The sequence below is a fragment of the Strigops habroptila genome, chromosome 5 (assembly GCF_004027225.2).
Source record: "Strigops habroptila isolate Jane chromosome 5, bStrHab1.2.pri, whole genome shotgun sequence".
Taxonomy (NCBI): domain Eukaryota; kingdom Metazoa; phylum Chordata; class Aves; order Psittaciformes; family Psittacidae; genus Strigops; species Strigops habroptila.
In genome coordinates, this window is record NC_044281.2 from 83,175,335 (window position 1) to 83,191,138 (window position 15,804).

The 15,804-nt window shown below is 43.3% G+C and overlaps 1 protein-coding gene across 6 annotated transcripts in view; it reads left to right on the forward strand.

The window, feature by feature from the left end:
• The window catches only part of ALDH18A1 (aldehyde dehydrogenase 18 family member A1), a 41,875-nt gene that overhangs the window by 833 nt on the left and 25,238 nt on the right, over positions 1 to 15,804 (forward strand). For all 6 annotated transcript variants that reach the window (XM_030486352.2, XM_030486355.2, XM_030486350.2 and 3 more), the window contains exons 2-8: positions 499 to 604; positions 2,353 to 2,551; positions 2,679 to 2,790; positions 8,164 to 8,287; positions 11,018 to 11,241; positions 12,802 to 12,951; positions 13,060 to 13,164. In XM_030486352.2, the coding sequence (XP_030342212.1) occupies positions 8,194 to 8,287; positions 11,018 to 11,241; positions 12,802 to 12,951; positions 13,060 to 13,164 (573 nt within the window). In that variant the 5' untranslated portion in view covers positions 499 to 604; positions 2,353 to 2,551; positions 2,679 to 2,790; positions 8,164 to 8,193. The remainder of the gene's footprint in view (positions 1 to 498; positions 605 to 2,352; positions 2,552 to 2,678; positions 2,791 to 8,163; positions 8,288 to 11,017; positions 11,242 to 12,801; positions 12,952 to 13,059; positions 13,165 to 15,804) is intronic.

The following is a 15,804-nucleotide window of genomic DNA, read 5'->3' on the forward strand; positions in this document are numbered from 1 at the left end:
CAAAGCTTAGACAGTTCTCCAAAAGCCTTTGGCAAGTGTCTCTGGACTATGAAGTCAGGAGCAGTTTTAATTTCTTAAATGAAAAATAACTAAAATGCTCACGTAAATGCTTATGGCTGTGCTGACAGCGATGGATGCTTGGAAGAGTTTACCTCCTTTCTCTTCTCAAACTTGATGACACTGAGAAGCAACTTATAAAGGGTTAAAGTAATGGGGTTTTTTCCTTCCCTGTGTTAAAATATTTATATTTAGTCACTTTAAAAAGTGTTACCTTTTCTGCGTTCATGTCAGTAATTTTTGTTAAGTGCTTTACTGATTTATTTGTTTGCTGTACCACCTTCCCCTTCTAAGCTGCTCTTTGCCAGAGTTGTTATAAGAAGTGTATTCAGTGGCAGAGTGAGCATCTTTCAGTTTAGCCTCAGCAATTTTTCAGCTGCTCTTATTGCATGTTGTATTAGTAAGAATATGAATGCGATGCTTTTTTATGTTTTTCTGCAGCATCCGGTGAAGAAAACATCTGAGAGTCACTGTGGTTGATACTCTGAAAAGTCAGTTCAAGGTGTAGTGAAAGCCAAAAAGCAAATAGAATGGCAGAAATTATCAGGTAAGGATGAAGTGCAGATTAAAAGACCATATCATGTAACTATATAAACCCTTGTTTTGTCCAGACTTGAGCATTCTGTGCAGTTCTGGACTCTCCCTTGAGTAACATGCTGTACTCTGCTTAGGATAATTGGGGAGGTGGAGGAAGAGCAATGGAAATGATTGTACATATGAAATAGCCTTGATACAAGAACAGCAAGAGCATCCTATGCTGATTTAGTAATGGCAGTGGAGACTAAGGAGTTGCTGTGGTTCTCTCTTGCTGGTGGTAGTACTCACATGATTATATAGACAGGTGGGTCAGTTGGTCTCTGACCAGAATATTACCATTATCACTGGCAATATTGGTAAAAAGCTGGGTTTTGGAAGGGAGTGGGAACTGCAGCTTTGAGCAGGAGAGGTTGCAAAACTAGTGCACTTCTGGTGCTAGAATTGTTTAGGGACAACAGCAGGAGGAGGAATGAGAGGGTGGGTGCACTACAAGTCTGTAAAATCATGATTGGTATGGAGAAGGTGAATAGCCCCAGTGCCGCACAAAGCTGGAGACCAGGAGAGTATTCAGGTAGTTTTAAGTGCTTTCTTGTCCTGCCTATGTACTTTATCTGGGCATCTGACAGAGTGCTCTTCTATTGTTGTGTTTTATTTTAAGTTTCCCCATTAGGGTTTGGGTGTTAGCTTAGCCTTTATAGAAACTAAATGCCATCTTGTTTCTGTCCAACCCCAAAAGAAGCACATTGTGGGGGCAGAGAACAAAAAAAAGGAAAGGTAGGTAAAGGCAAATGGCTTAAAAATAAGGAACTGGAGGGAATGCTGAGCTGAGCATGCACGGTTCCCATCAGGTTGAGATGCTGATGAATACTGTTTTGAGTGGTGCTCTTGGAGAAATGATAGGACAGGGGCTTAGACATAAATCCTACAGTTGGCGAATATTTTCTAGTCTTCCTTAGGAAGTTGTGGCTGGCTGACTTAACTGTTGCCAGAAGGCAGTTGTTGAAGAGGTTCCCGAATGGGGGTTTGGATATGGAGGGTATGAACAAAAAGAAAATTAGACCGAAAAGTGCAACTAAAATTTCTGTAAGAGGTTCTGGAAGAAAGGCTAGGGTACTAAAAGTAGTAGTCGATCTTCCTCTAAAAACATTTAAACAAGAGTGCTGACTTCAGTCTGCGTTTTTCAGACTTTGCATTCTATCCTTGCATTTCCCTGGCTGCAGTTTCTCCTGGATATGAACCTGTGTCCAGGTACTTGATTTGCATCTTGTTGCTTAGTGGCATTGTTGTCACTCTACTAACCATAGCTATTAGAAATGATTATTCAGTCTTGACTGCTTTTCCTGAGTGATCTTTGGCACTTGTACAATGTTCATTTGGGACCTGTAGGAAAACTGGAGCAGAACTGGGATGCCAGTCCTATGATCTTTATCCTTAACAGCTGGTGGAACTGGATGTTTTGCTGCTCAGTGCTGGAAACAGGTGGTAGAAGAAAGTAGCCAGATTTGATCCACGCAAGAGTAGAGAGATGATGTTAGGAGGAAGGAAATGCTTGAAAGATGCTAAGTAACCCTATCTGGAGGTTTCTTAGTGAGGACTAGTGCTTGTTTAAATGAATTTGTGTCCCTGTGTTCCTCGCTTAGCAATCTTGACTAAAGCAGCTACTCTGTGTGCTTTTTATTTTTTGATTTGTTTTAATTAGGGGTGTGTGTGGAAATATTTGCACAGAGATAAACCTGTGTTTGTTGCACTTGTGTCTAGGACTGAAGGTGGACTGTAGCCTGTCTGCCTACGCAGACTGTTAATACCATCGGGATGGTCCCATGCTGCTTCTTGAAGATGGAACTCTCTTTAAGATTACTCGAAGTGTTCACTACCTTTAACTATCTGAAACCATAGTTTTCCATTGCTCACTTCCTGCTATACTTGCTGTACACTGAGGTGCATAACTGATGGCCAGGTAGGAACTCTAGAGTCCCTTACCACTAACAAGCATCCTTCCATAAAACTGCTAGTTTCATGTGACAAATGAAAGTACCAATTTAGTTTCTGATCATTTTCTCTTACCAAGTCTTCCTCTGTTTCAGTGTCTGAAAAAAAGAAAAGCAGCTCCTCAGCATCTGCAGGGATAGAGGAGAACCTGTTGCTTTTTATTTGGAAGCACGTTCAAAGAAGTTGCATGTGCTAAAAATTGGCCAGGTGAGCCTAAAATGAGGGCATTACTGTTTCTTGTTATCTGTGGCAAAAAAAAAAAAATAAAAATCAAAATGAAGGCTTGGCTTAATGTAAAAAATCAGCTGCTGTGATATATCTTCAATCACCATTCTGTCTGTCTTTGTGAGTGAACAACATTCTGGTGTTGGAGTTGCCTTTATTCTGCAGTTATATACACCAGGTTTATCTTTGCTAATAATTGGAGTGGGAGGAGGGGAGAGCAGGGTTTGTGTGCGCTATGGTAATGAAAACAAAATTCACTTCCAGCAAAGTGGAAACCTCCAGATAGTCTTTTAACAAAGTGATGATCTTATATTTATTTTGGGTGGGTTTTGAGGTGTTGGTTTGTTTTCCCTTGTGTGGAGATAGTGGTAATTGTGCGTTGGGTCTTCTGTTAATTCTTGAGACTCTCGAGGTTTTTGCGAGTGTCTTGAACTCTACCCACAGCACATGAATATTGTTCACTCTTCATGAGACTTCCTGCACGGTTGTGAGACTGCTCATGGAAACGGACCTGGGGATGCAGATTGATGAAGCTGAACATGAGCCAGCTTGTGCGCAGGTAGCCAAGAAGGCCAGCGGCATCCTGGCTTGTGTGAGAAATAGTGCGGCCAGCAGGATCAGGGCAGTGATCACCCCCCTGTACTCTGCACTGGTGAGGCTGCACCTCAAATCCTGTGTTTGGTTCTGGGCCCCTCGCTACAAGAGAGACATTGAGTTGCCAGAGCATGTCCAAAGAAGGACAACAAAGCTGGTGAAGGGCCTGGAGCACAAGTGTGATGAGGAAGGGCTGAGGAACCTGGGGGGTTTTAGCCTGGAGAAGAGGAGGCTCATGGGGGGACCTTATCGCTCTCTACAGCTATACCTGACAGGAGGAGAGAAGGAGGCAGGGGTCTCTCTTCTTCCAAGTAACAAGTGATAGGCCAAGAGGAAATAGCCTGAAGCTGTGCCAGGGGAGGTTTAGACTGGATATTAGGAAAAATGTCTTTACTTGGAAGGGTGATCAGATATTGGAGCAGGCTGCCCAGGACAATGGAGGAGTCACCCCTTCCACCACACCCACAGTGGTGGAGGGGTCTAAAAGACATGTAGATGTGTGGCACTTAGGGACATGGTTTAGTGGTGGGCTTGGTGGTGGTAGACTTATGGTTGGACTTAATATCTTAAAGGTCTTTCTCCAACCTAAATATTTAATTATTCTCTTAATTTAAATATTAATGTAAATGAGATATGGGAGATAAATGAAGAGCAAAGCCAGCACTCTTGGCCCTTGTGGAGGGGTTTGGGCTACAGTGAAAACAAAGGAGATAAAGGGTCTGAGGAAGTGAAGCCACTCTTAAAAGTTTCGCTGCAGATCCCTTTCATCTACTGCCTGCAGCAGACTGCAAACATCCGAGAACAAGGAGAATCCAGGTCAAGGGAAGCTGGATGTGGGAGATGGCTAGGCAGCCTGTGCTGTGGGTAGGGCTGTCTGGACTAGTCTGGGACTAGACAGAAAACAGTTGTTAATGCTGTAACTTGTAAAGCCCTGGATTTTGTGCTGCAACGTGGAGTAGAATTACATCATCCGCTGGGACAGCAGGCAGGAAGGTGTGCGTGCTGGTGGGAGGGATGAGGCTGGAGGCGCTGGGCTTACGTCAGCCGGTGGCTGGCTTTCAGGCCGTGCTTGCAGCGCTGATGTGGCTTCTGCTTCGAGAGGCTGGGGCTGGTGGTGGTGGGTCAGCTGCGGCTGCCGCGGTCTCCTCTGCCTCCTGTGGTTCCTGCAGGTGCTGCTTCTCCTGGAAACCCGTGTCGCAGCTTCAGCAGAAGGGGTCAGGTACAGGAATTCTGCTGGGTCTACATGCTTGGCCAAGGCGCGACGCCTGCAGGCGTCACCGATAGAGGAGCAATAAGTAGTTTGTCTGCCGTTGCATTTTGTTAAGCTGAACTTCCTGTCTGTGCTCGAGTGGGTGCTGCTGTCTCCTAGTGTGAATTGTGCGGTTCCTCAGCTCACCCTTTCCAAGGCAGGAGGTCCTGGTGCTGTCTCTAGTGCTGCTGCTGTACAGCCCTGCTTGTGCTGCTTAACTTACACACAAGGTAGAACAGAACGGAACGATACCAAACTGCTGAAGATGCTCTTTATTAAGATACCAGATTGAAAGTGATACTTAGAACTGTTCTAACAGGCCAGTGACAGGGTTTTATTCTGCTGCACAAGGCAATGCCAAGAGTTGCAGACTGCCATGACCACACTGTCCTGCTGGTTCTTGGTAGACAGGAATGGCGTGGTACATGTTACTTTGAATTCCCTGTTCTCTGTGTGTATAACTTGTATAGAACCTGGGCAAAGCTATGTGTGAACTGTCCTGAAGACAATTTATTTGAAGCTTTTCTTTATTTTAGTCAGCTCTTCTGAACTGGCTTCCCTATGGGAAGGTTTCTTGTTTCTGAGTTTGGACCAAGAACTGCAGATTTAAATTTTCTTACTAAAGTTTTAATTGGTAACAAAGCTGTTTAAATAAAAAAACCCCAAACCAACAGACAAACCCTTGACTTATCTCCATGTAACTTTCTATAGGATTTTGGTTTCCTTGTATATAAAACTGTGAAAAAAGTTTGTTCAGTTTTATCAACTCACTGTAAATGTTTTTGGACATCCTGTAGCCTGTAGCCAACAGACTGAAAAATCAGTGTTATAGATTGTTGTTGTTAAAGCCGTCAGTTTTAGGGTTTACAGCTCTGGTGCTTGGGAAGGTGACGAAGTCACTTTACACTGATTTTGAACTGAATCTAAGTGTACTGTGTTACTTTAACAGCTGTTCTGAAGATCATAAATTAATGAAAACTAGCCAATAGTATTGCTTTCTATAAGCAATAATATAAGAATAACTTTTATTAAAAAAAAAAGAGGATGGGAGAATTATATTTTTAAAAGTCAGGTTTGGAGACTGGTTTGGAGGGAGTGGGTTTTCCTGATAACGGAAGAAATAGATTTTTAAGTTGATATGTTTTGGAGAAATACCTGAATAATGCATGTTGTGTTTCATGTTATTGCTCCCTGACCTCTAAGTAAGGCAGAAGAGTTTAAATTCTTTTTTTTTTTTCCCTCAATTATGTACCTTTTTTGGTTCATTACTGAAGACCAGAACCATCCCAGGCATGGAAATTATGGAGAGTAGAATGGAAAATGGTGATTGAAATTAAATCCTTTATTGAGTGAGAGGGAGAAAGGAGTTTTTCTGCAGCCTCGTACTAGCCTGAAAAACAGTTTGTAATTTACAGTGTGCCTTGTGCTCTCTGTGCTCTGTGGCAGCATCATTCCCATTTCACATATCTCCTTTTCTTGATGTCTGCTGCTGCTTTAAAATTTTTGTTTCTATCTTCTTGTTAACTTAGTATTTTTGCCTTTTCTCACAAGCTAGTTTCAAAAATGTGTTAGTGCTAATTTCTTATTTCTTCCTATTCTTTTTCCTTCAAAAGGTCTGCGCTGTCTGCCACTTCTTACTCACTCCTCATTGTCTGCTCATTAGCAAAGTTGTCTCTGGCAAAGGGAAATGACGGGCAGTCTTCCAAAAGACAAGGTTTCTCTTAGTTGCCAGCAGCCCTGTAGTGAGAATGTGAAGTGGTTCTCTGGCAGATCAGTACGAGCAACCGAGGAGACAACACAGCTTGATCTAGCTAGTATGGGTCTGTATTCTACTGACAGTGCAACACCAGGTGATTATTACTGCAGTGGGAGTTGAAGGCCTGACAGGAAGGGCCTATAACAGGAACTGGGGGTGAAACTTAAGGCAGAGTGTCTGGTTCTCTTCCCTAAGGCAGATGGTCCGTGAAAGGAGCTGCCAGAGGAACAGGCAATTCTACTCAGGATAATTGTGGTCAAAGGGGTTCTGGATAAAGAACCTGCTGTTAGTCAGGAGCTGCTGGACTTCGAGCATCCCTCTGAGAAACAGCTAAGACCCTACTGGAAAGATGATGGCTGACAGTAGATGCCAGGGTGAACTTCAAGGTGGAAGGGTCAAACAGACAAACACATGAACAGTGGGAATTGTTGTGCCCCCCAGAGGCAGGTGCATGAGGTGCCTGGGAGAGGTTCAAAGAGGGCACGTTTAGTTGGTACTGTTAACAAGCTCCTTTAAGCTTGCCCTGTTACGAGAACTTGAACTGCTTGCTCAGTTGTATCATCTGCTCCAAGTCCTTTGTCTGGCTCATCCTGGCAGTAGTCAACACTGCATTTCAGATGAAATACAGAACTGGAGGGACATTGCAGATTAATATTGTTAAAATGCCATGCTATTTAATCTTTACTAGACAAAACAGGAGAATGTTATCTGCTGGCGGCTGCCTTGTCTTACGTAGAGGTGTATATTTTGGTGAAGATTATAATGAGGTATAATAACAATACACTGATGCAGGGTAACGAAGCAACTTCGAGTGTTCATGTACACATATGCAGAACTGCCAGGTGCTATAATTTTCGTGGTATTTGTAATAGCAGTCTTCCAATGCAGTTATTATGAGCTTTCCTTGTCCTCTCTTCAATACCTGCTCCCTACCACAGCTTGTGCATTGTTGTTTGCTCTATTCCAGTAGTGCAGAGGGATGGAAAGCAAGTAGAGGAAGCAAAATTTTGTAAAAGGGAGAGGAGAGGTTTCGTGGCTTAAGCACTGTCAGGGAGAACTGGGTTCTTCTTAATCTCCTTTGTTTCCTTCGTGATACTGGATGTATTACTTCAACTAGGCCTGTCACAGGAAATTGGTAATTGTGTATCCCTTGTTTGCTGGGTACTTGCTTTAGTGGACTTTTTGTTAGAAGAATTCTGAGTGTTTACAGGTTAGTCGAGGGAAACTAATGTCAAATACCTTGGAAATCGGTGTCCTTATCTGTAATCATGGTTAACACCTTGTCATTTGGTAGTGCTCAGGTAAAAGCAAATAAGGCTATCTTCTATATTGAATAGGTCTGAAATTCCTAAGAAGTGTAACAGATGCTGTGTTGTGGCGTGTACAGAGAAGTCTGGATGCTACAACCTCCTCTACATTTCTGCTCCCCCCCCCCCCCCGCCTCTGGCTTCTCTGTGGACAAAGTTACCACTTTTCTCCATCGTAGGTACACTCACTAATGCTTTGTTCTTGATCTTTAATAATGGTCTTCTGCCAGCAGGTAGGGAGGGAATAGGAGCCTTCAGTTCTTCTAAGTTACAGTCCGAGGATTCTGCAAATTGGAGAGTGTGGGCTGTCTGTCTCTTGCACAAGGAACTTGCATTAAGACTGTACAGGACAAAGAAGAGTTGAGGGGAGGGTGTGGAGGGAAATATAGATGGAAACTCACTGATATTTAACCAGTCTTTCCCCCCTCTTCCCTTACTTTAAATTACAGATATCCTTGGCTTGCAGAAGGCATCTCAAAATGTTGTGTCGAGCTGCTCTGAGCCCTCTTGTCCGTTCGCCTGGATGGTGCTTTGTGTTATCGCCACGTGCCATCGCAGCCATTTCACGTTTATGTATGTATGAGAGAAAGCACACATTTCCAATAATGCTGGTCAGTATGTGTCTGGGCATGCCTGTGCTCTTTCCTGTGTTAAGGATAATCACCTCATTAACATCATTCAAAGGATAGATTTATGCAGGATAGAGCAAGGTTAGCAGTTTGGACTTCAGTAGAGATGAAGGAAATTCTCTGCTTATTCTAGAACTGTTTTCTTCTTCAGAAAAATTTAAAAAAAAAAAAAAAAAAGTGGTTTCTTGGTTTCTCTTCAGACAGTGGTTACCCCTCAAAAGCTGCCTTCTGCATCCCGAAGATCTAGGCAAGAGAACTGGAAATAAATTGTTTGTACTGCTTTCTGGTCATATTGTGTGGGGATAGGCAAATACTGTATAGTAATGTATAATGCTGGAAAGAATTGTTAAATTGGATTCCTTCACCTATTCTTTCATATGTTTTGTAGGCCTTATTTACATTCTCAAGTGTTCCCTCATGAAAATGTGAAACTCATCTCCAGACGATTCCATTTTCTACTTTTATATGTGTGCCATGTTAGTGCAGCCCTCAGTTACGGTTAATCATTTAAGCTGCTTCTGCATTTAGAACAAAATATTTATTTAAAACCTTATTAAATTACTAGTTCCTCTTTTCTGTTGCACTGTGTTCATTCCTGTCTTTCTCCAGCAAAAGTAACACCCAGAATAGTCACTTTAAATGATAAATTAATCTATTTGTATTATAGAGTATCAAAATTAGAGAGACTGAGCAGATTAAATAAAATCACATAATCTGACCATGTTTATTGATTTGTAAAGAAGCCTCTGTATCTTCAGGTGAACTATTGTTTAGGATTGGCTAGGATAGAATAGTTCGGTTGGAAGGGACCTGCAATGATCATCTAGTCCAACTGTCTGACCATGTTGACTGTGCCTGATGATTGCGTTGGTCTTTAACTGCCTTTCAGTAGTATCCAGTATGATCTTCGTAATTTTTTCACGAATGTCTGACATCTTTTGACTAAGTTGCACTTTTCGTCCCAGAATGTGGTGTCAGTAGCCTTTTTTCTGTAATTATGTCAGAAGTGTTCTCCTTGTTTGGGTTTTTTTTTTTTTTTGTGTGTGGGTTTTTTGGGGTTTTTTTTTCTATACTGGTATTTTTGAGGCTGTCCAAAAGTTGGCCTGGTTTAATGCAGTTTCTGAATAGCAACAGAAGAAGAACTAGATGAGGGAATAAGGAAATGTGGTTTTAATTTTTTTCAAGTAGTATGGCTTATCCATGTTATGTTAATTATCCAGTTGACACACTTGGACTGCAGGTATTCATGTATTATGTGCATGACTCCTCCTTCAGACACAAATCACTGTGGCTCTGCAGAGCTTCATATGAGGTATGTTGGAAGTGCTTTCCACCTGTTTTCATTCCTTCAGCTTAACTTTGGGACTCCGTGTGTTTGGGTCCACCTCTTTGTCAATTGGAAAGGATCCAGACTGTTCCTTGTGATTGTACCTTAATAGTGTTGTGGTTTGAACCCAGCCAGCAACTAAGTACCACACAGCCATGTGTGCATGGGATGGGGAAGAGAATCGAAAAAAGTTAAAACTCATGGCTTGAGATAAGAACAGTTTAGTAACGGAAATAGATTAAAATATAATAATAATAGGAAAAAGAAAAAGGGGAGTAAAACTCGAGAACACAAGTGATGCACAGTACAATTGCTCACCACCCGCTGACTGATGCCCAGGCAGCGATCATCCCCTTCCAGCTAACTCCCCCCAGTTTATACACTGGGCATGATGTTCTATGGCATGGAATACCTCTTTGGCTAGTTTGGGTCAGGTGTCCTGTCTCTGCTCCCTCCTGGCTTCTTGTGCAGCTCCTCATTGGCAGAGCATGAGAGACTGAAAAGTCCTTCATTTAGAGCAAGCACTACTGAGCAACAACTAAAGCATCGGTGTGTTAGCAACATCATTCTCATACTAAATCCAGAACACAGCACTGTACCAGCTACTAAGAAAAAATGAACTATCCCAGCCGAAACCAGGACAATAGTCACTATTCTCTTTAATCTGCTGTACTGACAGTGGTCTTGCTGTCCTTTGCAGGCATTTTGGAAACAAAGATTTTTTGTGGGGAAATGTTCCCTGGCTCATTGACCTGGGAGAAGTGCCAGACTTATGAATCTTACCTGAGTAACGCTGACTGTCTCTTCTCTCTCTAATGCCTGTTTATCCTGTAGGAAGGTGACTGCCAGTTCATATGTCCATCATCCCCCTTCTGCTGCCTCTAGTTAAGCAACATGCAAAAACACCTGACTTAGAGATGTTGTAAAAGCTGTCTTTCTTTCCTTTCCTAACAGTCAAGCTTTCTGCGCTGCTATAGGCAGGAAAACTCTCTAGCTGTATCTAATAAGACAAGGCAAAGGAGATTGTTTTTAAAACTAGTACTTTAACTTCCAATGTGAGCTGTATGGGCCCTTTTACAGCGTCCTTCCGTTTGGTCTTCTAGTTTTGCAGAGTCAAAGCTCTGTGGCACGTGGGGTATTGCCTTATATACCTTAAGGATGTTAGTGCTGCTCAGGTATTATTCTTTGTTTTGGTGACTTGAAAGCTAGCTTTTCCTTCCCAGTCAGAGAAGTGCATATTGTGAGCTGTAGCCTTGGAAAGGGAGGAAACGTTACATGACTTCAAGGCCTTAAAGTCTGAACTGAAACAAAACTGCATTTTTTTTTTCTTTCTTTTTTTAACCACAGATCTCCCTCGCCATAACCAAAGATTAAGGAATGAATCCATCCGTTGTTGGAGTAACATCCCGTTTATCACTATGCCACTCAGCCGTGCACATGGAAAATCATTTGCGCACCGTAGTGAGCTGAAGCATGCAAAGCGGATTGTAGTGAAGCTGGGTAGTGCTGTTGTGACTCGAGGGGATGAGTGTGGCTTGGCGCTTGGGAGGCTGGCATCTATTGTAGAGCAGGTAATTCTGGGACTGAAGTGGAATGTTTGTTTTAACTTCAGATGCTTAGTGATTGTTGGATGGCACAGAAGACTGTAGGAAAAACTCTTAGAACAGTGATGGCCCGTTAAAGCAATGTGTTGGCCTTTACCTTTTTCATCCCTTGTGCTGTGGTAGCGCATAAACCATGTAACTCAGTAAATAAGCGTTTGAACGTGTGGTGGGTTTACCCCAACCAGTTGCTAAGCACTCAGATCCTTATTCACTCCCTGTAAGTGAAGGAAAGAGGAAAAGAAACAAGTGATACTAAGGCAATCACTCACTAGTTTGCACAAGCAGACAGATGCTCAGCTAGTCCCCAAGTGACGGCCACCTTGGAAGACAGCCCCCTGCCCTTTTCTATTCTGCTATGCCAGTTCTATTACTGAGCATGACATTATATGCTATGGAATGTCCCTTGGACCAGTTCATCTCAGCTGTCCCAAATGTGTCCTTTCTGAACTTCTTGCCCAGCCCCTAGCCTACCTACTGTGATGGGGCATAGTGGGAAAAAGAAGGCCTTGGTGCTGCGAAAGTACTTCTCAGCATGGGAAAAAGAGAAGTCTTTAATGGTGTGCAAGCACTACTTAGCAACAGGCAAAACATTGGAATGTTATTAACACTATTTTAGTCCTGAAATCCAAAACACAGCACAATATAGGCCCCTCTGAAGAAAGTTACCTCTGTCTTGGCCAGACCCAGTGTAGAGGGAGAGATTTGCATGGTGAGATTTTTATGCAGTAGGTAAGACATGACTGGGAAATTAGTCACATCTAGTAGGAAGGTTGCATTGAGGTTTGTGATGCCTGCAGAAGGAGTAGACCCTTCTCGATTACCTGAGCATTTGCAGATTTTGTTCAGGAGAAAGCCTGAAACCTTATTACTCGTAGGAAAAACTGGGGATCAACTCATGGATTGAGTCTCTAAAATGAAATCGTGACTTTGGGGCGGGATTGGACATGTCTTCTCTGGGAAGTAAAGTTAACATAATACTTGAAATTAATGTAAGACATTTAGCTTTAGAACTTTGAAAGGAATCTGGCCAGATGCATGTGAGGAAGAAGTAGTTAAAGGCTATACTGAGTTAGCTTCACTTGTAGCATTCAAAGTTACTATAGAATGGCAGCTTTGGGAATGGATTGTGAATAAGAAGGTTGATTGGAGGGACAGCTTCTACTTTACATCTTTTTCATTTTATCATTCCTTATCTGTAGCAATGGAAGAGGAGGGTGAGGGGCATGGAAGTCTTACCGTGTAATAGGTATTGTGAAAATGTAAGCATAACTTTGACATTAAAAACTGGTATTGTGACAAGAAAGTTTAGCAGAAGCTATAGAGTGCATGCAGTCCTTTGCGTAGCTCCTAAGTGGTTGGGAAGGTGTGCAGGAGTATCTTAGAGCGTGGTTGCTTTGTTTGCACATGGATAAAGCAAAACACTTGTGTTAGCAAGAACTGGTGAGCCTGAAAGGGCTATATATAAATAGCCAGAGCTGTCGCGCTAGCAGTGATCATACTCCTATTTGTTATGTACTGCGCTTACAGGTGTCTGTGCTGCAAAATCAGGGCCGGGAGATGATGATTGTCACCAGTGGTGCTGTAGCCTTTGGGAAGCAGCGGTTGCGTCATGAGATCTTGCTTTCTCAGAGTGTGAGGCAAGCGCTTCATTCAGGCCAGAGTCAGCTGAAAGATATGGTGAGTGGCTAGTGGCATTCCTGTTGCTAGTGGCATTCCTGTTTTCCATTGAATATTGGGTAGTACCTGCTCAAGGCACTGCCTGACAGCTCTTCTTCATCTTTGTAGGCTATTCCAGTCTTGGAGGCGCGAGCTTGTGCAGCAGCTGGCCAGAGTGGACTGATGGCTCTGTATGAGGCCATGTTTACCCAGTACAGCATCTGTGCAGCTCAGGTAAGGCATTACTGCTTTTCTAGACTAGCTTGCTACTTCAGTCAGTGGTGGAATTGTTGTTGGATTTTTTTCCATGTTTTATATGCCGCTACACTTAGAATCATAGAATCACAGACTGGTTTGGGTTGGAAAGGACCTTAAGATCATCTAGTTTCAACCCCCCTGCCATGGGCAGGGACATCTCACACTAAACCATGTCACCCAAGACTCCGTCCAGCCTGGCCTTGAACACTGCCAAGGATGGAGCATTCACGGCTTCCTTGGGCAACCTGTTCCAGTGCCTCACCACCTTCACAGCAAAGAACTTCTTCCCTGTATATAACCTGGACTTCCCCTGTTTTAGTTTAAACCCATCACCCCTTGTCCTATCACCACAGTCCCTAATGAAGAGTCTCCAGCATCCTTGTAGGCCCCCTTCAGATACTGGAAGGCTGCTCTGAGGTCTCCACGCAGCTTCTCTTCTCCAGGCTGAACAGCCCCAACTTTCTCAGCCTGTCTTCATACAGGAAGTGCTTGAGCCCTCTTATCATCCTCGTGGCCCTCCTCTGGACTTGCTCCAACAGCTCCATGTCCTTCTTATGTTGAGGACACCAGAACTGTACACAATACTGCAAGTGAGGTCTCACGAGAGCAGAGTAGAGGGGCAGGATCACCTCATTTGACCTGCTGGTCATGCTCCTTTTGATGCAGGCCAGGATACGGTTGGCTTTCTGGGCTGTGAGCACACACTGCTGGCTCATGTTAACCTTCTTATCAACCAACACCCCCAAGTCCTTCTCTGCAGGGCTGCTCTGAATTTCTTCTCCGCCCAACCTGTAGCTGTGCCTGGGATTGCTCTGACCCAGGTGTAGGACCTTGCACTTGGCTTGGTTAAACTTCATAAGGTTGGCACTGGCCCACCTTGCAAGCGTGTCAAGGTCCCTCTGGATCCCATCCCTTCCCTCCAGCGTATCAACCGAACCACACAGCTTGGTGTCATCGGCAAACTTGCTGAGGGCGCACTCAATCCCACTGTCCATGTCACCGACAAAGATGTTGAACAGGACATATCCCAACAGCGACTCCTGAGGGACACCACTCGTTACTGGTCTTCAATTGGACATTGAACAGTTGACCACAACTCTTTATGTGCAGCCATCCAGCCAATTCTTTATCCACCGAGTGGTCTATCCATCAAATTGATGTGTCTCCAGTTTAGAGACAAGGATGTCGAGCGGGACAGTGTCGAACGCTTTGCACAAGTCCAGGTAGATGACGTCAGCTGCTTTGCCCCTATCCATCAGTTCTGTAGCCCCATCATAGAAAGCCACCAAATTGGTCAGGCAGGGTTTCCCCTTAGTGAAGCCATGTTGGCTGTCACCAACCACCTCATTGTTTTTCGGGTGTACTAGCGTGCTTTCCAGGAGAATTTGCTCCAAGATTTTGCCAGGCACAGAGGTGAGACTGACTGGTCTGTAGTTCCCTGGGTCTTCCATTTTCCCTTTCTTACTGTAGACTTGCATTTTTCATCAGGAACTGTGGTGATAAGACAAAGGGTAATGGGTTTAAACTTAAACAGGGGAAGCTCAGGTTAGATATAAGGAAGAAGTTCTTTACTGTGAGGATGGTGAGGCGCTGGAACAGGTTGCCCAAAGAAGTGATAAATACTTCATCCTTGGCAGTGTTTGAGGCCAGGCTGGGCAGAGCCTTGGGCAACATGGTCTAGTGTGAGGCATCCCTGCCCATGGCAGGGGGGTTGGAACTAGATGATCTTAAGGCCCTTTCCAACCCAAACCATTCTATGATTTCTATTGCCATCCTACTTTGGGGGCTTATTAGAGTGTAGGTGGTAGCTTATACAGGAGTGCCTTGCTAAGTATTTCTGAAATGGAGTTAGCCGTCATCAAGGTGAAGCAAATATGCTTTTTGGTTTTGGTGTTCATGTGTGTCCTCCACTTATGTATGGTGGGGGAGTGCCTGTTAAGATCTTGTAACAAAAGCTGTAGTTGGTGATCCAAAGTGAGTGCTTAAAAATCTCAAGTGGCTGAACAGCTGCCACGCATTCTGTAATGCTGACAGAAGCACGTATCCACACTTCAGAACTTCCTGTCCATCTTCTCAATCCTTTCTCACTTGTGGCTGATGGTATTCCTAGCTTGGGTCTCCTACCTATACTGAATGCTGCAACTGTATTTAATTGAACTACTCTTAAACAAGCTTTGCTTATCTTAAATATTGTGAGAATACAGAATTGCATCAACTGTAAGGCCTTATTTGTTTAAATACTTCTAATAAATTCAGGAACTTAAAGTGTGAAGTCTTGCTGGGAGACTGTTTAGCTGACATCACTAAAATGTTTACAGTATATCTAACAATCACTGTAAGTTGCGCTGGATTTTACCCTTGTTCAAGTCTGTAAACAACTATCATTCCTTTGATTTAAAAGAATTGATTGGCCATGCCAGAAAAGTAAGTGTACACGTTGATTCCAAGTGCTATTGTAACATTTGTGTGGTGGTGGTGTTTGCTTAGTTCTCAAATGTCCAATGGCAGAGTAAAAATGAAAAAAAAAAAAAAAAAAAAGTCTCTTCAGACATTGAGGGTTTTTTTCCTTAAGATACTAAAAGGATAGCAGTGGAGTCTGCACGCAGGAGGCTTTAA